This window comes from Mus pahari, chromosome 8 (assembly GCF_900095145.1).
Source record: "Mus pahari chromosome 8, PAHARI_EIJ_v1.1, whole genome shotgun sequence".
In the NCBI taxonomy this organism is placed as follows: domain Eukaryota; kingdom Metazoa; phylum Chordata; class Mammalia; order Rodentia; family Muridae; genus Mus; species Mus pahari.
Genome location: NC_034597.1, coordinates 46,685,217 through 46,706,583, shown reverse-complemented (window position 1 = coordinate 46,706,583; position 21,367 = coordinate 46,685,217). Strand labels below are relative to the sequence as shown.

Sequence of the window (21,367 nt, the reverse complement as noted above, 5' to 3'; positions counted from 1 at the left end):
TGAAGTATCCACACGATGGTCATCCTTCTTGGTTTTCTTGTGTTTTGGTTGCTGAGATTTCAACTCAGGACCTTCAGAAGAGCTCTTAACCGCTGAGCCATCTCTCCAGCTGCTCTTAGGAAGCTTTTATTTATGTTTTGGAGACAGTGTCACCAAGACGGGCCTTAAATTTGAACTCACAGTCTTCTTGCCTCTGTCTCACATGTGCCAACTGTGTAATAGCTTACCCAGCTAGTGAGGACTGGGAGATAAAATATATAAAGTGCTTAGATATAGAGTTTGGGATTGGGAGGAGAATACAATTCCCTCTGAGATCACACCCTTTGCAACTTTCCAGTTCCTTAGAGATGAAAGAGGATATAGCTTTAAAAAAAAAAAAAAGGAAATAAAAGTCTCTTCCAGGTTGTCCTTGAACTCATAATCATTTGGTCTGTCTCCCAAGTGCTGAGATTACAAGTATTCACCAACAAGTCTGGCTCTCAAACTGAATTTTTAAGGATAAAAATCATCCTGGCACTTTCTCTTGACCATGCTGGATAACCCCCAGTGATAGGAACCGACCAAGAGTGTGGAGAACAAGTCTATTTCCATGGAGACGGGACAATCAGAGTCCGAGAGCGGCAGGTGACTGCTCTGTGTGCTGTAACAGGAACAAGGCGGCTTTCTCTTCCTCTGGAATCTTCTCCAGTAAATGTCGGGCAAAGGCCTGCTCCATCTGTACAGGAGGAAATAAGGAGCAGGCCGCAGTGAGCACTGCAGGGGCAGCCACTACCTGGCAGTCCCTTCCCCTCAGGGACAGTTATTTGAGACAAACCAACATCCTGCTCAGTTCTGAGGCTGAACTTACCTGCACTGTGATGAGATTCTCTTGGCTATGGCTAGAGCCAGGACTCCCCTCCCAGAAATGTAGGGTTGCTTGGAACTTGGGTGGGGGCCCCTGACCCTGGAAGTACTGAACCAAATCTGAAAGAAAAAGGGTCAAGGATTGGAAGGAAGAAGGCAAGGCATGGCTGTCAGTGGTGTATGGCCAGGCATGGTGGTGTACGCCCATAACCCTAGCACTCAGGCTGGGGCGACAGAGTGGCCATGTTTGAAGCAGCCTGAGGTCCAGGTCAGATGCCGGGAGAGCTGGGATGGGGTACCACGGACAGACACTCAAGGCCGGAGCAGAAGGAGGCACTATTCTCCATGCTGTCCCTGCTGCTGCAGGAAAGGCAGTTCACAGCAGCAGGCACTCTTGCCTAGAGGCTCCCAGTCCTCAGAAGCAGCAGCCCTGCCCACCAACCCCTTGGTTGCTTGTGTACTCTCCCAATACTAGGACACCATGGTCCTAGGGACACCATGATCCTAGGGACACCCACGCTGTCCTCAATGATCCTCTCTCTACTCCTCTGCTCAGATTTACAGGCTGTAACTGGAATCTCAAGAGTAGATAGGGGGAAGGGACAGTCTTAGGAGAAGATGCCTACAGTGTGTGCCAATGGATGAGGAGACGGTCACAAGGCTTAAAAATCTGCATGAACTCAATTGTACACTGTCACATAACCATGTGCCTTCCCCAAAATGCATCATGGACGTGCTGAACTCCAACTGAGTCTCATCTACCATGGCCTTGGCTAGGCAAAGACCGCCAGAGAGGAATGCATGGCCACACAGCATGCGCATCACACAATGCAGGGGTCCCATGCAGTGAGGATGTCCTGCTGAGGAGGGTAGTGGGGAACCCCCACTTCAGGCACAGGGGATAACAAGGAAAGGGAGGTGCTAAGGTGCCCAGCTGGGACATCCTTACCTCTACAGAAGTAGGTGGTCTTGAAGAGCTCCACACACTTATTGCTGGGCAGCAGATGAGGACCGGGCCCGGGTGGGGCCTCAGGTGCGTTCCAGGAGATGGGGATGGGGCAAAGGCGCTGAACAAAGAGGCCTCTGGAATTGCTGGCCACCAGGACCCCTCTCTCAAGTTGACTCAGCAGGCGCTGGGTTGGCTCCAGTGGGTCAGGTTTGGGAAACTCCACCTGCTCCATGCTGCTCTCTGAGTCTGAGCGCTCAGCCACGAGCCGACAGTCTAGGCTGTGTACCTGGGTCTTACCCACCACTCGGCCACCATAGATGAAGGTGAGCAGCAGTGAGTAGTCTGGGGGTCAGAAAAGCACAGCTGCACTAGGCGCGGGGGGAACCCGGAGGCTGCTAAGAAGCTCTCTCCCCCCAGGAACCCGAGTGCCACGAGGCTTTAGAAAAGTGAAATTCCCTGTCGTCCCACGTCCTCATTTTGTTAATGGGAAAACTGAGGTCCAGAGTAGGAACCCAAGAAAGCGCTGGGAGACAAGGCTGGCAGCAGGGCTGAGGCAGCTCCTTCGTGGTTAGAGAAGGTTCCTTTTGTCTCATAATGTGGCTCAGTTGGAAGAATGGTTGCCTACCATGCTTAAAGCCCAGGCAGGCTTCAATCCCTAGTATTGCATACGCCCTTAGACCCAGCAAAGTAGGAATTCAAGGTCATCTTTGGCTACACAGTGAGTCTGAGGTCAGTCTGTCTTTAAGAACAAAAGAAAAAAGAAAGGTGCCTCTCCTCTCTTCTCCCTTCACCCAGGAGTCACGCCCCTCAGAACATAATGCCCACGGCCAGCCAGTGTACAAGAAGGCCTCACAGACTATAGTATTGTGGATGCTGATAAAGAAATAAATGTTTTGATGTCAAGGAACAAAGTACTTAAGGTGCTTCCTGAGGGCGAAAAAGCCCTATAAAGTAGGATCGGCCACACGGACAGTTCAATTGGCGGAAGTTCCTCTAGGATAAGGTAGGTTGTGAGCCTAGCTGGGTAGACAATGCAGGCGAGGTCAGAGGAAGCAGACCCAAGAGGAAGGGTCAGAAAGACCACACACCTGAGTTCAGGGGAAGTTGATGCTCCAGGGACACTGGGTCCTCTTTAATGGTGGCCTCAGTTACACCAGCTCCTGGAAGGGAGGCAAAGGCACTGATCACTCAGCGTGGGACTGAAAAGCCCGAGAGAAAATGTGCAATAGAGACAGAGGTAGGAGAAACGGCGCCATACCCTCCTCAAGTTCAGAGCTGCTGCTGCTGCTGCTGCTGCCACCGCCACCACAGCCCAAGTTGCTGCCACTGTCTGAGTGGTTTACAACTCCACTGGTTCTCCCATTTTCCTACAGACACAGAATCTCTTGCTGGCACACCCCTCCCTTTGATTATACCATCCTCCCTCTTCCCCTTCCCGAGCAACCACGTTGTCAAGGGCGCCCTGAAGGCAGGGATGAAGTGAGTGTCAACTTCTGGGTGGTACCCTTCCTTACCTTATTCTCTTCCCTCTCAGGTGACACACAACTGATACTTCGCTTGCATGGTGATTTCTGGCTTCGTGGTTGGGCTGTGGAAATGTTGCAGGCAGAAGAAAGTTAGGTCTTCTACAAAGGGGGGTGGGGGAGGAAGTATCTGAAGCAACAAAAAGCTGGACAGGATGAGAGCACCCAGGAAGGCCTGGCAGCCCACAGAGGGCTCTTATCTCTATCCTTGTCAGTCTGCCCCTGACAGGAGTGGCCGCAAGGGAGAACTCACTAGGGAGGGTCCCTGCTGGCAGTATTCGATATACTTTGTAGGGTTCAGCAACATCCATACGACCTCTCTCAGGAACCTCCTCAAATTCGGAACTCTTGTTGAGGGCACAACGTAGGCGAGTCTTCCAGACAGCAGGGTGTCCTATGTCCCCATCTTTGTGCTTTTCCTTAAACAGTGCCCAAGCCTAATAAGAGATGACATGAAGAAAACAAAGTATTACATAACCCAGATGTCCCTCCAAACGGCTGTCTTGCACAGGCTTGGGGCCTGAAATCAGATGAGCCTATACTGGGTTTGTAGTCTGCTCTTGCGGATTTGAAAGCCTTAGCCATTTTTGACCATGTCTCTCCAAATGACATGGTTGGTTCTACTTTTCTTTTTTTAAAGATTTATTTCATTTATATGAGTACACTGTAGCTGTCTTCAAACACACCAGAAGAGGGCATCGGATCCCATTACAGATGGCTGTGAGCCACCACATGGGTGCTGGGAATTGAACTCTGGAGGAGCAAGGAGCAAGGAGCCAGTGCTCTTAAACGCTGAGCCATCTCACCAGCCCAGCTTCTACTTTCCAGTATTTCCTTTATCCAAACCCCAGAGAGACAGAAGTGCTTTGGGTGGCTTCGGGAACTCTCACCTTGAATATGGCCGCATCCTGGTCCTCTCGGAAGTCTTGCTTGCCCGCGTGCTTCCAGGGAATCCGGAACATGGTCTTGGCGGCATCGTCCCAGCATACCCCTGGGAACTGGCCACTCTCCACCTGCTGCACGATCCAGCTCCGCAGCTTTCGGGTGCAGCGTACTTTGCCTGAGGCCATCCTAGGAAAAGGAAACAGGATCCATGAGAACTCTTTTTAAATTTCGAGACCAGACTTCACTATGTTATCCTGGTTGGCCTGGGACTCATTGTATACACCAAACTGGACTTAAACTCAGATCCACCTGCCTCTGAAGTGCTGGGAACAAAGATATGTGCCGCCATCATGCCCAGGGAGAGCCAACAACTTGCTAACCCCTGACCCGCTAACCCGACCACCGGGGCCAGCTTCACGCAGCAGCCCTTCCCTGAAGACCCTCCCATGTTCATTTCTTTCTAGAAACATTCTCTGAGGTTAAAAACTATTTCTTAAAACTTCTTTCGAATATTCATTATTACACCTGAAAGGAAACCTGAAGACATTTGGTCTTGGTAAGTTGAAGTGTTTCAGACATGTATTATTTGGGAGAATTTCCTTAATGGCCTGTTCCTTGTAGTAGACTGTTTAGCTCCCAAGCACCTAGAGGCAACATTTGCTCCCCTGCCTACTGACCTTCTTCCTACCATGCCCCTCTTTGCTAGAGGGGTAGGTGGGGCAGCAGCTGGGGGCAAGGGCGGAGCTGAAGAAGTGGGCAGGGCCAGAGGCAAGAAAAACAAAAGGTCAAGGACCTTCCTCAACAGTTAAGTTGGCAGCCAGTCTGGCCCTGTGCTATCAGTCTCTCTCAGGCCCCATCTACTTTCGGATTCACAAGCCTCTCTGACTCCCTGCAGCTCAGGGCCCTGGAAGCCCTCGCCAGCCCCCTCTCATTGCCCCCAGTTGGTTCCCCCGCAGAGTTGCTCTTACCTGAGCTGCCGAGGAGGTCCCAGGCTCAGCTGGTTCTAGGCTTTTTCTGATCTCTCCTCCCCTTTCTACAGTCCCCACCCTAAGTTTCAGTTCTCCTCCTGGGAGGAGCATTTCCTAGAAACCACGTGGTCTGAGTTGCAGGGCAAGCGGTTACCACCAGAGGGAAGCAGCCTCCGTCAACAGCGCCACCCTGGGCCCGTAGCTCCGTCAGACTCCTCCTTCCTCCCAGAACCACGCCCCGTGTCTGGTTCCCAGGAAGGTAATCTGCAGATCTGTGTGCTCCCCAACCGTGTCTGTCTGGTATGCTGTTTGGTATGGTGATTCTCACAGAGCAGCTGAGGTCAATGAAGGGCAAAGAGGACGCTGAGCCCACGCCGGGTGGCTAGATGTGGAGGGTCTCTGTCGTTCATCAGCTGTGTCTCATGTCTTGCCGGCCAGGAAGGAGTCCAGGGTTGGTTGGATTGCGGTAGGCTGCAGGGGGGCCCTTCCAACAGGATTCTGTCCCTCTGCCCCCTCCCTTCCCCTAACGCCCCTGGATGCCGAGGCCAGGAAGAAGGACCACCAAGAAGCCTAGGCCATAAGATGCCTCTTTATTGGTGCTGGAACTGCTGCCGAGGCCTGGGTCAGGAAGTCCCATCAGGACCCGGCCCTCAGCTACTTTCTTCTGCGGGCAATACTTTGTCCCAAGGGTACCTCTTCTCTCAGCTTCTGCAAAGGACAGAGGACAATGATATTGGAATCCTGACATGGACAAATAGGCTGTCACAGGTAACTTTTGGAAGGGCAGGGAAAAAGCTGGGCGTGACAGTGCTACCTGTAACAGCCGGGCCTGGTAAGTAGGAAGATCCTCCCCATCCACAGGCTGAGGAGTTAAATGTAGGTAGCGGGAAGTGGCTCTCTCCAGCTCCTCCACTTCATACAGGGTCGCTGGGTCCAGTGAATGGGCATTGATGAGGCTCACGAGGTACTCTTTGTAGTGTGCCCTGGGGAGATGAGGGAGCAGAGTATTTATTCTTCTGTTTGATATTAACCACATGCGCCCGGCACCTTGTTTTTAGTGTTATGTTGTACGCACCCACCCGCACCAGGGCACTCACTGACACAGGCCGGCATGGCCAGGAGGCGTTTCCTTGCCGCAAGCTTCATCCCTGAACCCACTGGGGACCTCCTTCTGCTCCATGACTCGGCAGCCCCCTAAGAGGAAGGAAGGAATACATGTTGGGAGGGGGCTCTGAGCCCAGGGCATCCTGCCTGAGCAGGAGCAGCTCCACTGCACTCTGGAGACGGTTTCAGAGGCACAAGGACTGAGAAATGGGGTGAAGATCCTGCTGCCCTACCTTTTACAAAAGTGGATTATGGTCCATAATCACATGCTGTGTGTGTGTGTGTGTGTGTGTGTGTGTGTGTGTGTGTGTGTGTGTGTGTAGCTTTGGCTGGCCCATCACATGCTTTTAAGACTGCAGTCCATAGCTGGGCATGGTGGCGCATGCCTTTAATCCCAGCACTTGGGAGGCAGAGGCAGGCNGATTTCTGAGTTGGAGGCCAGCCTGGTCTACAGAGTGAGTTCCAGGACAGCCAGGGCTACACAGAGAAACCCTGTCTTAAAAAAACCAAAAAACTTTTAATCCCAGCACTTGGGAGGCAGAGGCAGGCAGATTTCTGAGTTGGAGGCCAGCCTGGTCTACAGAGTGAGTTCCAGGACAGCCAGGGCTATTCAGAGAAACCCTGTCTTAAAAAAACAAAAAACTTTTAATCCCAGCACTCCGGAGGCAGAGGCAGACGGATTTCTGAGTTGGAGGCCAGCCTGGTCTACAGAGTGAGTTCCAGGACAGCCAGGGCTATACAGAGAAACCCTGTCTCGAAAAAACCAAAAAAAAAAACAAAAAACAAAAAACAAAAAACCAAAAACTAAACAAAACAAAACACAAACTGCGCTCCTGGTTGTTATTTAGCTCCTGCACAGCCAACTTACTTTCTACCTAGAAGGTGAGCAGGGTAGGCTAGAGTCTTACTCAACATCTTCTGTTACCAGAACAGAACCTAAAACTGTAGCCTAAAGCCTAAAACAACAGGCAGGTATCATTAACTACTCAGAGTTAATTAACGAATTAATAGTTCACTATTAGAGCCCATGAGCAGACGTGGGCCAAGCGTTCTAATGATGCCTTAGGCAGCACAGCTTAGTCATTGGGTGGATACCATCCTCACTTCCTCCGCAGAAACAGGCACGGAGAGGTTAATGACCATGCAAAAGGGGAGACCAATGACCCAGCCTCCCCCGTAGCTCTACCCATCACAATGGGGGGAGCCCAGTCTACCATCCCCACTTTAGAGGTCTGACACTTACCTCCAGGGACTGCCCGTGTCCCGGCCGGAGGCTCTGTATTAAACATGACATTATTGTCCTAGGGAGAAGCAGAGCCAGGGGCATCGTTTGTCTCCATCCAGCCACTGTCCCTTTTCCCGGCACTCAGTCTTCCCCACCCTTGCCCATCCTGTGCCCACCCAGCCAGGTTGGCCACCTCTGACCTGCAACAGTTTCTGGAGGCGGGCAGGAGTCCAATCCCGTAGGTAGAAGAGGCAGTCCCGAGGGTGGTGGCCATGCAGGGACTTTTTCACCTTGCAGTTAGGGTCAGGACATTTCTGGTAAAAACCCAGATAGGAGAAGGAAACTGGAAACTGTTGGGGTCCTGGACTCTCAAGGACCCCCCCACCCCCACGCAAGGGGGCATGGGTGAGAGAGTGAGACAGAACGAGTCTGGAGCAAGCGGAGTGGGGAAGAGGACAGAAAGACCTCCTGACCTCTGGCCCCTCCCTGGCCCCTGCCCCTCAAGCCCCACGGCAGCCTCCCGCACCTTCCCTTCCACCCGTTCTGAACTCACGTTCTTGGCGTAAAAGGCGTTGTAGCAGCCGCTGCAGAACTGGTGTCGACACTGCGTGCAGTGGAAGTGCATGCAGCCCCCTCGGGCCAGTGCGTATGAGAACTTGCATTTAGGACAGTCTGTGAAGCGAGGGGCAGCAGCTCAGGGCGAGGGCAGCGCCCCACCACCCAGGCCCTCCAGCAGGGAGCTGCTGCCTGCCGGTCAGCCCACTCGGCAGAGGCAACGTGGAGCAGCCTTACCAATGCCGTTCTCCTGAAGGTACATGGCCAGGCCTTGAGCCTGGTACTCCGGGTCATTGGTGCGTTTCCAGTTCTGGAAATCCTCACAGCTCCGTCCTCTGTGCTGCTCCTCCCACTGCAAAGAGGAGGGAAGGAGGCTGTGATGGAAGCTACGCCCCATGCCCTGGGCTGCCCTGTTGGTCCAACTCCTCACACCCAGTGGTCCCAGCTTGTTCACATCCCTGCTGCCCACCATTCACTTAGATCCTAAAACTGAGGGCCACTCTGCTTCACCTCCCCATGCTACTACAGCCAGCCATAAACCTCAGTTGTTCCCTTTCAAACCTAACCTCTCTGTGCCCACTGCTATAGCTCACTCCAGGTAACTGCTGAATCCTCCTTCCAATACAGCCAGCTCACTCTACCCCACTCTCCACTTTCCAAGTAGGTATCAGGGAGTGTCCGTGGTGCTGCTAGCATGCTAATAACCCCGAGGTCCCGGGAGTACGACTACAGGTCTTTTTCTGTTATGTTCTGTGACACAGATCCAAGGTTTCTAGTATCATGCCAACCTTTTCAAAGACAAATGATCGGTGTCACTCTTTATGCTTAAGTCTCAAAATAAAAGCCACACACCCGCCGGGCATGGTGGCACACGCCTTTAATCCCAGCACTCGGGAGGCAGAGGCAGGCGGATTTCCAAATTGGAGGCCAGCCTGGTCTACAAAGTGAGTTCCAGGACAGCCAGGGCTACACAGAGAAACCCTGTCTCGAAAAACTAAAAAAAAAATAAAAAATAAAAAATAAAAAATAAATAAAAAAATAAAAGCCACACACCTGTATCACTTGGCCTCAAGGGCTGCCCTCTTGTGGCAGCTGGCTCCAACTAACTCTATTATATGCCTCTTGCTCTCAGGGACCTCGCTGCTCTCAGCTCGGCTTCTAGTCATTTCCTGGCAGAACTTCTGCCTGTGTGGAATTATGTGCACTCTCTTCTCGCCTCTCTCCCTCCATGTCCTTGTCCTTCTCCAAGCCTGACTTGTCACCTCGGAAGCTCTGTGTTCTGTGTGTGTATGTGTGAGTGTGCACCTGTGTATGCCTGTGTGCAGAGGCCAGGGTATAATACCTTGGATCACCTCTTTTTGAGACAGGGTCTCTCACTGGCCTGAAACACAAACAAGATACGGTGACTGGCCAGCGGGTCCAGGGATCTGCCTGTCAACACAACCCCTCAGAGCTGGGATTACCCACAACCCCTCCATGCTGGGATTACCAGCGCATTCCACCACAGTTGGCTTCAAATTTCTCTTTTCTTTTTTTGGAGGGGTGGGGTGGGGTGAGGAGTGGGAGGCAAGGTGGGGCTTAAGACAGGGTTTCTCTGTGTAGCCCTGGCTGGCCTGGAACTTGCTCTGTAGACCAGGCTGGCCTGGAACTCACAGAGATCTGCCTGCCTTTGCCTCCCGAGTGCTGGGACTAAAGTGACATGCCGTCACTACCCAGATTAAATTTGTATTTTAAAATTAATTAATTTTAGTCAGGCAGTGGTGGTGCATGCTTTTAATCCCAGCACTTGGGAAGCAGAGGCAGGCAGATCTCTGAGTTCAAGGCCAGCCTGGTCTACAGAATAAGCTTCAGCCAGGTTACACAAAAAAACTGAAAAATACAAAAATAATAATCAGACAAGTAGAAGTCAGTTCTCTCCTTTTACTATGTGGGTCCTGGGAAAAGAACTCAGGGTGCCAAGTCTGGTGATGAAGCTCTAACCCACATCCATTGAGCCAGCTCACTGGCTCTAACCCAGCTTTCAAAACCTCATTTACTGAATGTGTACTGGTGTTTTGCCTGCATGTCTGTTCACCGAATGTGTGCTCATGCCCAAGAAGACCAGAAGAGGATGTGAGATGCCCTGGAACTGGAGTTACACCCAGGTGTGAGATGCCACGTACATGATGGGAACTGAGCCCAGGTCCTCCGGAAGAGCAGCCAGGCCTCTTAATTCCTGACCCTCTCTCCAGCCCTGACCCATCTGTTTGCATGAACAGGTTCTGGGGACTGCACCCAGGTCCTCATGGCTGCATCTAGCACTTGACTGACTGTATTCTCTTTCTAGGTTCCTAGTCAGCCCTCGACGCTTAGAGAGCATGACTATTCTATCTGCCGATATTCCCCCTGAGTCTAATATGGTCCCTGGCGACAGCTCAGTCAACACCTCTGAAAGGATGAGTGTGGCTCACCTGGCGCTTGCAGCGCACACAGAAGGTCTGGTGACACTGGGGACACGTCGCCTCCAGCTGTTCGCGTTCATAGATGAAGCCAAAGGAACACTGAGAATACAAGAACACAGAGCCATTTGAGACCTGGCCCGGGGACATCCCCTGCCCTCCTCAGTTCACTCTGTCAGGCTTACCTGGGCGCACCACAAGAACTTGGGGTCTCGCATGAGCACAGCCTCAGTTAGCTTCTTGTGAAACAGGGCATATGCATCTGGGTCAAGGCTCTCTCTGAGCTGGGGACAAGATGCAGAGGTGGCAGATGGGTAGGTAGAAAGTGGTTCAAAGCCTAGACCACTTAAACCATAGCGCTATGGCGGTAGTACCTGGATGTCAAGGGTGGAGAAGTAGCTGAGTAACTGCGCGTCATCAGTGAGATCAGGGCGGCCACAGGCAGGGCACACCATGTCTGTGATGTGCTTCTCCTTCAGGGCAATGGTGAAGTGTTGGCGGAAGCACTCGGGGCATATGGTGCACTCACAGGAGATCAGGGCCTGCATCTACGGTGGGAGGGGAAGAAGAGGGAAAGAGGAATCTGCTGTCAGCCCCGGGATGGGTCCGTAATCTACATGATACACAATAGTAACAGGATTCTAGGATACACTGAAAAGCCAAGGTCTAATTAAGTGGGGAAGGAAAGCAAACTCTGGCACCTAGAGATCCCAGGCAGGTAAGACACATCCAAAGACAGCCAGACGGATGGAGGGCAGCTGGCAGTAGAGAGCTAAAGAAAAGCAACACGTCTCCAAAGGCATTTACATTTACTCAAAAGTTAAAGGCAATTACATAGATGTACTATACATGTACACACAGAGACACACACACACAATCAATACCAAAACGTCAAAACCACGTGGAGTCAGACTGAGAGAGATTGTATTGACCCGAAGAACTGCCGCCTTTGACCTAGATGAAGTGGAGCCCAGAATATAATAAAGACCCGTTTCTATCACCTAGATATTGTGACATCCAAGATTACGATGCTGGTGATAAAGCGGGCAGGAAGACATTTAACCCAGTGCTTTGTCATATGACGGCACATGCCTGTAATCCCAGCACTGGGAACACGGAGGCAGGGGGATCAGCTCATCTAAGATCACCTTTTACCAAATAGCTGTGATTTCACTTCCAAGAGATTGAGAATCTTTTGACCCCCATGGGCACCCGCATACACACGACACAAACAAAAGCACAAACATACAATAAAAAAAAAAATCTTAGAAAGTTGCTACTTTCTATTGGTGTGATTGTTGTGGTTATATTTTCAAATAATATTTCCCTTTTAGAGATACTTATAGATATACTTATAGATATACTTATAGATATACTTATAGATAAATCCGTGTGATACTTGAGATTCACTTCAAAATAACCTATGCATATACATATGCATATACAGACAACAGCGTCAGAGATGAGTAGCAGGCTTACTATATGACTTTTTAAATCTATTGTATGTTTGCTACAGTTTAGATCATCTTTTAACTTTTTTTTTATAGCCAGAATCTTATTACGTAGCGCTGGGTAGTCTAGAACTCTGTGTACAACAGAATGGCCTCAAACTCAGAGATCTGCTTGCCCCTCTGCCTCCTGAGAGCCAGGCTTAAAAGTGTGCAGCACAGAGCTGGCAAAAGTGGGGGTGCTCGTGAGGGGGCCTAGATCTTTTGTCACTAGGACATGCTCTGAGGGGGCTGCCGCACCCCATATCTCCCTTTCTTCCTGGCCACGAGCTTAGTACTCTTTTTTTTTTTTTTTTTTTTCCTCGAGACAGGGTTTCTCTGTATAGCCCTGGCTGTCCTGGAACTCACTCTGTAGACCAGGCTGGCCTCCCAAGTGCTGGGATTAAAGGCGTGTGCCACCACACCTGGCTCCGAGCTTACTACTTTTGCTGACACATATCCTACCTGATGTGCCAGCAAAGGCTCAAAACAGCAAAACCAACAGATGAGAAAACTAAAACCTTAAAAATGACACGCCATGGGCTGGTGAGATGGCTCAGTGGGTAAGAGCACCCAACTGCTCTTCCGAAGGTCCGGAGTTCAAATCCCAGCAACCACATGGTGGCTTATAACCATCGGTAACAAGATCTGACTCCCTCTTCTGGAGTGTCCGAAAACAGCTACAGTGTACTTACATATGATAAAAAAAAAAAAAGACACACCAAAATAAACCTTTTCTCATCGTAAGCTGGTTAACACAATGCCTGAAGGTCTCGACACTTCTTAAATGGTGTTCCTGTTCCTCATCAGAAGGCTTCAGTGGTATTTGGACACAGCAGAAGCCAAGGCCATCCAGGCTGAGGTGGCTGCCCAGCAGGAGCCGTCATTCTAAGCCCAGGGGCACCAGATAGACAGAGGCTTACCCGGTTGCGGGGAAGGGCCCACCCGCACACAGCACATTCCTGGGCAAGCAGTCGGCGCAGAAAGGCCCGGTCCTGACTGTGCCTCACAGCCTCCACCACGTCCAACAACTCATAGTTCCTGGGTGTCTCTTGCAGTAGCGCCAGCGCCAGCTCGGCTCGACCCCAGCTGGGGAGTGTGTAGACCGCCAGGAGGCGTCTGACCAGGCTCTGCAATGTGATTCAGGAGGAGACACAGTGACTGTCAGGACTCCACAAGATCTTCTCCCCAACAAATTTTCTCTTGTTCCTTTAAGTGGGATACTAGGGCCTCGCCTACTCCCAGTACCTGTCTGTCCAGCCCATCCCAGCAGGGAGTGGGTTCAGGGTCTCTGTCCCATAGGCGCTGATGGAAGGGCTCCAGGCGCTGGCGCTGTAACTCAGTCAGGGCCCGTGCCACGTCACCCCCATGCTGGAACAATGCCTGTAGTGACCCTTCCTTAGGCCCAAAGCCCAGGGACTGCAGCTCCTGCACCTGCATTCCAAAACAATGAGAAAATGTAAAGCCAGCAAGAGAGACTCTGGTGCGCTCACCCCGTGCCACCCCCAGCATAATGGTACCTTCCTCCTCCTGGCCCTCACACACTCCTCTACAGCTTCATCCAGGTTGCCATGACGATCAAGCCAGGCTTTCCGGGCTTCCTGACAGGAAAAGGCCCCGAGCCCTGGATCCTGTTGTCCAGCTAGCTCAGCCACCATCTCCAGGACGTAGGATAGCTCTGAACGCAACCACTGGAGGGGCACCTCCGTGCCTGAGTATTGGAGAGCTGAGAAGACCTCTTCTGGGCTGGCTCCCGCGGTTTCTCCTTCCTGAAGAACAGACAACAGCAGAGGCACATCAGGAAAGGAACTCTACTCACCCTCAGCCTGACCAACAGTGGCTCAGCTAGGAATATGGATAATGTGACCAGCGCATAGCATGCTAACTGCCCTTTGATAAGCTTTCAAAGTGACGCAGCTACAGCTAGCCTCCTGGGATCAGAACATTAATTAACAATCTACGGCATCTTCTTTCCCCGACAGCTCAGCCCCATCTCATCCCAGGCCCAGTTCTCACCTGGATCATGCTCACAAGCTGGAGACCTTCCTTCCGCATCTTATCTTGGCGTTGTTTCTCTGGGTCTCCACAGGAAGCAGGCAGGGAGGAACTGAGGTGTTGGGAGGACCCTGGCTTTGGGCGTCCCTTTTCCAAAGAGCTGGGATAGGGCTGGAGGATATGCTGTGCAGGGATGGGGTCACGGGTTCGGTTGCACATAGCACACACCCAGACAGGGCCAGAATTGCAGAAGGTACAATGGTCACAGTACCACACCTGAGACTGGGCAGCGGAGAGCAAAGGATCCTCCTGCTGGAAAGGTAGAGAGAATAATTATCCTACTGACTGTGTAACAAAGCTTCATGACAGAGATACAGAGAAATACTAGAGGAACCAAAAGAAGACAGAATGTGAGTTCAGAGAATAACTTGAGAGGTTAACAGGTACAAATGGAGAGCTGGGAAGGCCAGGAACTGGTTACCTTAAGGGACTGTTGGCAGACACCAGCATCATGGGAATCCACCACCAAGCTGGGAGGCTGGGCCAGCCGAGGTCGCTCACATATGGCACATAGCACAGCTGCCGCCTCATTCTCAAAGGTGCAGCTCTGGCAGGCCCACTGATCCCGGGCAGGCTCAGATTCTAGGCCCCCGGTTCCATGGGAACCCTCTATTCCCGGCACCTTGCAGCCTTTGGGCTGACTACAGACTGCACAGAACACTGCCCAAGGTTCATTTAGTGTGGCACAGGTAAGACAGTGCCAGGGCAGACAGGCATTTGCAGGGTCAGGGGAAGAAAGAGAGCTATCTCCCAGGGCGGTGGAGGAGGAGGGAGGGCGTGGTTGGGACGAGGCAGGTAAACTGTAATAGAGAAGCAGACATGGCCAGCTGAGGTAGAAGTTAGTACCCGAGTCCCCTCACTCCTGCCTCTCCCACTGTGTAGGTTATGACATAGGGCTCTGGCCTTTGTGGCTGCTGCTCTGTCTGGAATACTCTCATCCCCATATATGATTCAATATTTAAATGATGAATTATTGACAACTTCTCCCAGGAAGCAATCTCTTAACATCATGCTAGATGTTTAAAATACTGATCCTTCAGACAAGACCGTATCCATCTACTTCCAACCCGTGTATCATTAACAATCTGTCTTATTGTGATTGCTACTTGCTTAGTGCTTATGTCTATAACTTCCTAGGAGGCTGTTCTCTATAAAACACCCTTTAATAGAGGACCTAGCACATAATACTCAAGCAATCTTCAATTTCCTTCTTCTTCTTCTTCTTCTTCTTTTTTTTTTTTTTTTTTTTTTTTTTTTGGTTTTTCGAGACAGGGTTTCTCTGTGTAGCCCTGGCTGTCCTCGAACTCAGAAATCCGCCTGCCTCTGCCTCCCGAGTGCTGGGGATTAAAGGTGTGCACCACCACGCCTGGCTTCAATTTCTTTCTTAATTTTACTCTCCCAAGAAGAGAAAGTTTCTCACCTAGAGCTCAGGCTGGTGGCCTGGTGGGCCCCAGGCAGGGCTTGGCGAAGGTGATGCGCACGGGACGGATGCCCATGGAACAAAAGGTCACAAGCTGGGCACGAGACTTGGTTACAGGCTGGACAGTGCAGTGTGCCTGGGGCAGAACCACAGAGGAAGCAGGGACCAGGAGTGGAGCCTGGAAAAATGAAACCGAAAGTGTAAATCTTAACAAGCACATATACTCAGCCAAGCTATGGAGTCATGGACCTATCAACTGGTGAATGAAGTTCACACAAAAAGGTAACTTTTGTAATAACATGCACACTGGAGCATTATTTACAAAGAACAACATCTTGTTATGTAAAGGAAAATGGACGAAACTGGAAGATACCATATTGAGCAAAACAAGCCAAACACAGAAAGACAAGCATCACCTTTATTTCTGCCTCACCACAATGTAGCCAGGCTAGCCACAAACTCACAGATCCATCTGCCTCTGCCTCCCCAGGACTAAGATTAAAGGTGTGAGCTACCTACCATGTCTGGTCTCTCTCTCTCTCCTTGTCTCTCTCCTCTCTAAGTTATTTACTTTTTATTTTGTATGGCACACGTGTCATAGAATTCAAATGAGGGCCAGATCCCTTAGCACATACCCTTAAGAATGGCTGTGAACTACCACGTGGATGCTGGGAATTGAACTTACATCTTGTGCAAGAGCAAGAGGTGCTCTGAACCATGGAGCCGTCTCTTCGACCCCCAGAGTAGCCTTCTTAAAAAGACCAGTTGGAGAGATGGCTGAGCAGTTAAGATCAAGTACTGCTCTTGCAGTTTGATTCCCAGCACTTGTTTTGGGCAGCTCATCATGGTCTGTAACGCCAGCCACAGAGGGATGGCTTCCATGGCACCTGTGCCTACATGCACATATCCACCCACCCACTTCCCACAACTAAAAAGTAATATTAGAGGAGAAAAGACCAGGCTACACTTAATTTTGTTATGGGTTAGGGCAAGTCACAAAACAGTTCTTTACAACATCTGGACCCATGGTGTGTGGGGGGAGGGGGCTTTCATCTCTTGAAATAAAATACAAATACAGGGCTGGAGAGATAGATGGCTCAGTGGTTAAGAGCACTGGCTGCTCCACCAGAGGTCCTGAGTTCAAATCCCAGCACCCACATGGCGGCTCACAACTATCTGTAATGGGATCTGATGCTCTCTTCTGTCACACTGGCATATGTGCAAATACAATGCCCATATATATAAGTAAATATTTAAAAAATACAAGACAAAATAAAATCCTAAATCTGCACCAACTCAGTCTAATATTTTTCTCCTGTAAAGAAGCATACAATACCTGGGGCAGAGGGGCGGGGGCCAGGAACAATCTCCCTCAGGAGGGGGTGAAACTCTGAAAGCTGCAGCATCTGTGAAAGCAAGCAGAGAGAGAGAGAGAGTGGGCAGCATGCTGGGGGAAACGAATTCCATAAACTCAGCCCCCTGTGTTGAACAACACCCTTTCTGCCTTCCTTACATCATCTTCAAGGCTGTGTCTTAGCAGCTGGTCCAGGGCATTCTGTCTGGGATGAGTATTCTGCAAACAAGATGAAAAAGAATTCTCACCTTGAACAACGTTCTCCTTGTAAGCCCTGATCCCCCTAACATTCCAGAGGGAGAAAGTGAAGTAGAAGCCTCCAGGCTGCTGCAGCAACAGAATTTCCCAGCATGGTGTGTGTGTGTGTGTGTGTGTGTGTGTGTTTCAAAGTGCCTTGGATTAGGTGGGGCTCCCAGTCTAGTACTTAAAAACCTTAGAATCATTAGGTCATCTCACCTGCAAGAGCAGACTGAGCTCCGTGCGAAGCAGTAGTACTTCTAGTGTGACGATGGCAACCTGGTAGTCATCGGGTTCCTCCTGCCCTTCGGGGAAACTCAATCCATCTGGGCGCTCCTCAGTATAGCCATACAACCGTAGTACATCCCGGCCACCCTGGCACACATTCAGGACCCGGTCACTATCTAACAGACCTCCTAGGCAATAGAGCTGGTCCCCCACTCAGCACACCCTCAAGCCCTTCTGGTCAGCCCCAAGCACAGGTCTAGTCCCCTTCTCCGATAAGGTCCAAGGGTTTCACCTGCACAGCATCCACCGTGCTGCGAAAGACAGGGTTATTAAACTTCACTGAGCGCCAATACCGGGGCCGCTGCGGGCTGAGGAGGTTGCGACCATATTTTTCCAGGATGTTCAGGGCCGTGGATAGAGTGTTGAGGTAGTTTCGAGGCTGGGAGCATTCAGAAAAGCAGAGTCGTAAGCTTAGCCCACCTGGCCTCTGCGCCTAGGTCCCCTTCCACGGAGCGCCGGGCGGGCTTGACCTCACCTCCCCATGAGCGTTGCAGCGGACCAAGCGTCCGGCGTCCAGCTGCAGGTAGCGGGCGGCTGGTGGCAGAGAGGTGGCCAGAAGCGGCATGAGCTGCTCCAGGGGAAAAACCTGCGCAGAATCCCACCTCAGGGCGCTCGCCAGCTCCTCGCGGGCCGCCAGGAAGGCTCGCTCCTCGTCTCCCGGCATCCTGAGACTGGGGACAGGCTCAGCTTTACTGCCCTGCAAGGGCGGGCGCAGGGGCGCGCGGCGCCACAGCAGCCCGGGTCACTTAAGCCACCGCCCCGCGCAGCCCCAGCCACAGCCAGGGTTACCGGGAACAGGAAGTCTTGGCAGAGAGGGCGGGACTGTGGGCCACTTTAGAGGAAAAGGCGGGTTCAGAGTGACGGAAAAGCTGTGATCAGGAAGGGTGGCCAGGTCGTCGCCAATGAGGAAGCCACGGCCCCGGCTCCTCCCATAATGTGACGGAACCTCTTCCCTCCGAATCAGGCTCTCTTCTTCGCCTTCCCTTAAACTATCCCGCCCCTTCCGGAGGGACCCACTTCCCATGCGAGGGGTTAATTTTGCCCAAAGCTTTGCTATCTTTATTTCCATAATGTTGGTTCTGTTCCATTCCCCAGCGGGGAAGCCCCATCTTATCGGGGTCTGGTTCTGGCTGTCCTTAGCCCAGCTCAGGCGGGCTCCTCCCTCTTCTAGTCTGTCCTGAAGGGAAGGCAGTCCCGCTCCTCCTGCTCCCTTCCATCCTGCCGGCTTTCCTCCTGCTGACCCTTCCTACTCTCTCGGATCTTACTCGGTCCCTTCCTCAGTCTAGCCTCATGGAACCTCACCTCTGGGTACCCCCTTTCCTATTGTCCCACCCTCTCTCAGTCCAGTACTTCCCCTGGACGGTCCCTGTTGTAAGCTCCGCCCTTCTCGGAAGGCAGCCTCTGTTTGAGTCTCCGCCGTCCCACGCTTTCCTAGCCCCTCCCTTGGACAACCCCCTGGTGATGAAGCCAACACCGCCCTTCCTAGTGGCAACTAGCTGGGAATGGCTGAAGGGGTACCCCTCACGGTTGGTGGCCAGCCAGGAGGAGGAGAAAAAGGGGAGGGGGCGTGGCTGAGGGGGGTGGGTCAGGGCCTGGAGAGTGAAAGCGAAAGCTGGGGCTGCTAGCCCGGGCTCGAGAACTGGCAAGTGGGGGAAGCATGGCCAAGCCTTGTGGGGTCCGTTTGAGTGGAGAAGCCCGAAAACAGGTAAATGGGGACCGAAGCCAGGCAGGGTTGAGGAGTCCTAACGGGGATAAAGCTCGCTGCTCCTGGGCACCAAGGCCTTGCGAGCGAACTCCACCGGCCTCTCTTTCTTTCAGGCTTCTTTTCACTTCTGCTCAGGGATTGCCAGTGCAATCCTTTAGCCAATCTGCACTGAGCAGGCTCCTCCAGGGGAAAACTAGCTTTGTGGGACAGGCTTGGGCTACAGTTGGAAGGCACCCAGGTTGGGAGTGGGCCCTTATTCTCTACAAACTAAACCCCTAACCAGCATCTGGCTACTTCTGTCTGCAGGTGGATGTCTTCAGACAAAATCTTTTCCAGGAGGTAAGTCTGAGTTCAGTGGATTTAACCTAGAGTCTTAGCGCAGTACTCTCGGGGCACAAGCTCTGAGTAACCCACCAGTTCACCCTAATTTGGGTGTCTCGGAACCTTTATGCTTACTCAAGGTGAACTACAATGATTTGTTTCTACTTGTAATCTGATCACTCTTAGAACTCTTAACTGCTTTTGCCACACCCCTTGGATGGAAAGGTAAAGATGGCGCCCAAAGGGAAAACCCCTAGCCCTACTTCTGCCCTCCAGGAGATTGGGCAAGTCCCTTTATTTCCAGGGCTAGGGTTTCCTCATACGAGAGTCTTGACCTCAGTCATTTCCACAGGCCAACTTCTGATACATCTCAGCGGACATCGTACATGATTATTTTTGTAATGTAACTTGCAGGCTGATGACTTCCTCTGCACTTTCTTGCCACGGAAAATCATATCCCTGAGTCAGCTCTTGCAGGTGAGTAGTATAGACTCCTCTGCTCCATCTCCTGACACCTCTCACCACCCATCTGACAGGTATCAGCATGCTGGGAACTTTATGAGGCTGGTATAAGACTTGAGCCCGGGTTGGGAGGGAGAAAGATGGAAGGCTGTGTCTGGTGAACAGAGGAGGCTGGGCAGTGTCTGAGAGTAAATTCTACAGGAGGATTCCCTCAATGTGGCCGACCTCTCCTCCCTCCGGGCTCCCCTGGACATCCCTATCCCAGATCCTCCACCCAAGGATGACGAGGTAAGGCATTCAGTGTGCAGAGCTTGAACTATAAGCCAGTGGCAGCAACACCGTAGTGTGGCAGCCTCCAAGACTGTTCTAAAGCTGCTCTCCTCATTCTGCCTTAGATGGAAACAGACAAGCAGGAGAAGAAGGAAGGTAATGGGGACCTGGGTGAGGAGGAGGGAGGCTGGTGCAGGGATGTGGGTGACACAAAGGCCCCACTCCCATCTTTCTCTTAGTCCCTAAGTGCGGCTACCTCCCGGGGAATGAGAAGCTTCTGGCCCTGCTTGCTTTGGTTAAGCCAGAAGTCTGGACTCTCAAAGAGAAGTGCATTCTGGTAAGCCTGGGGCCTGAGGAGGTGGGAAGAAAAGCATAGCACAGCTGTGGTCCAGTCAGAGGTACAGGTCTTCAACCCAGAGACCTAATCTTTAATAAGACTGGCTTTTGTGTCTTAGATATATTTCTCCAAATATGTGTGTGTGTGTGTGTGTGTGTGTGTACTTTTTAAATTGTGTGTTTGTGTGCACCCAGGCATGTGCAGGTAGGTTTTCCATTGTGCGTACGTACAAAGGCCACAGGTGAACATCAGGTTTTTTTTCGGGGTGGGGGTTGTGTGTGGGGGCACTGTTTCGTTGAACCTGTAGCTTGCTGTTCTGGCTTCCTAATCTACCCCCAAGCACGGGGGTTTCAGTGTGCTTCGATGTGCCCTGCTCTTATGGGTGTGCTAGGAATTGGAATTCAAGTCCTCGTGTATGCCCGAAAGCACAACAAGCATTTTACCCACTGTCGCCTCGCTTTGGGTTTAGATAGCCTTTGATCTTGTCATTTTGTTTGGCCTCTGTGTGATGTTGCAATGATAGCTCTAAAATGAGAGACTGAGTTCTAGCCACATCTGTGACCCCAGAACCTATCGTATTAGGTACACAGTGTCATTGATATATTACAGTGACTTGGTTTATAAGCATGAGCCCTAGAAGGAAACTAGATTCAGGTCCTGATTCTGTCTTTTATCTAGCTTTCTTAGGTGTTCTGTGACTTAGCTGTTTCCTATGTTAAATGAATACAGCAAGACTATAGGCTTTGAAAGGTGGCCAGTGATTAGATGAGATCAATAGTTTATAGTATGACACCTAGCCATAATAAGTGTCAGTTAGACATAGTTGTTATTAAGACTAGCATAGGCTGGGCGTGGTGGCGCACGCCTTTAATCCCAGCACTCAGGAGGCAGAGGCAGGCAGATTTCTGAGTTCCAGGACAGCCTGGTCTACAGAGTGAGTT

At 51.4% G+C, this 21,367-nt stretch overlaps 3 protein-coding genes across 5 annotated transcripts in view; 1 reads left to right on the top strand and 2 right to left on the bottom strand.

Annotated features, from left to right (window-relative positions):
- Positions 1-82: 82 nt before the first annotated feature.
- Irf9 (interferon regulatory factor 9) lies at positions 83-5,667 on the bottom strand. Of its 2 annotated transcripts, XM_021203927.2 has the most exons (10): positions 5,170-5,667; positions 4,878-4,964; positions 4,206-4,386; positions 3,569-3,752; positions 3,307-3,380; positions 3,051-3,159; positions 2,881-2,952; positions 1,793-2,134; positions 848-963; positions 83-715 (listed from the first exon to the last, which is right to left on the bottom strand). In XM_021203927.2, exons 1-10 carry the CDS (start codon positions 5,277-5,279, stop codon positions 605-607), a joined length of 1,386 nt encoding a protein of 461 aa, XP_021059586.1. In that variant the 5' UTR covers positions 5,280-5,667; the 3' UTR covers positions 83-604. The 2 variants fall into 2 exon arrangements, with proteins under 2 accessions (XP_021059586.1, XP_029397505.1); XM_029541645.1 differs by lacking the exon at positions 4,878-4,964 and having other exon boundaries at positions 5,169-5,667.
- Positions 5,668-5,737: 70 nt separating this feature from the next.
- Positions 5,738-18,171, bottom strand: Rnf31 (ring finger protein 31). Of its 2 annotated transcripts, none has more exons than XM_021203215.1 (21): positions 17,807-18,171; positions 17,564-17,710; positions 17,263-17,418; positions 16,966-17,025; positions 16,789-16,858; positions 15,453-15,630; positions 14,454-14,832; positions 13,994-14,284; positions 13,498-13,746; positions 13,226-13,411; positions 12,901-13,107; positions 10,865-11,038; positions 10,676-10,774; positions 10,503-10,592; positions 8,290-8,404; positions 8,051-8,169; positions 7,698-7,811; positions 7,516-7,573; positions 6,266-6,362; positions 5,983-6,151; positions 5,738-5,876 (listed from the first exon to the last, which is right to left on the bottom strand). In XM_021203215.1, exons 1-21 carry the CDS (start codon positions 17,993-17,995, stop codon positions 5,823-5,825), a joined length of 3,201 nt encoding a protein of 1,066 aa, XP_021058874.1. In that variant the 5' UTR covers positions 17,996-18,171; the 3' UTR covers positions 5,738-5,822. The 2 variants fall into 2 exon arrangements, with proteins under 2 accessions (XP_021058874.1, XP_029397504.1); XM_029541644.1 differs by having other exon boundaries at positions 13,994-14,281; positions 17,807-18,108.
- Positions 18,172-18,857: 686 nt separating this feature from the next.
- Psme2 (proteasome activator subunit 2) overlaps positions 18,858-21,367 on the top strand; it is a 4,302-nt gene continuing 1,792 nt past the window's right edge. The window contains exons 1-6 of the mRNA XM_021203396.1: positions 18,858-19,036; positions 19,343-19,375; positions 19,772-19,834; positions 20,021-20,107; positions 20,215-20,245; positions 20,329-20,426. Coding sequence (XP_021059055.1) covers positions 18,989-19,036; positions 19,343-19,375; positions 19,772-19,834; positions 20,021-20,107; positions 20,215-20,245; positions 20,329-20,426 — 360 coding nt within the window. The 5' untranslated portion in view covers positions 18,858-18,988. The remainder of the gene's footprint in view (positions 19,037-19,342; positions 19,376-19,771; positions 19,835-20,020; positions 20,108-20,214; positions 20,246-20,328; positions 20,427-21,367) is intronic.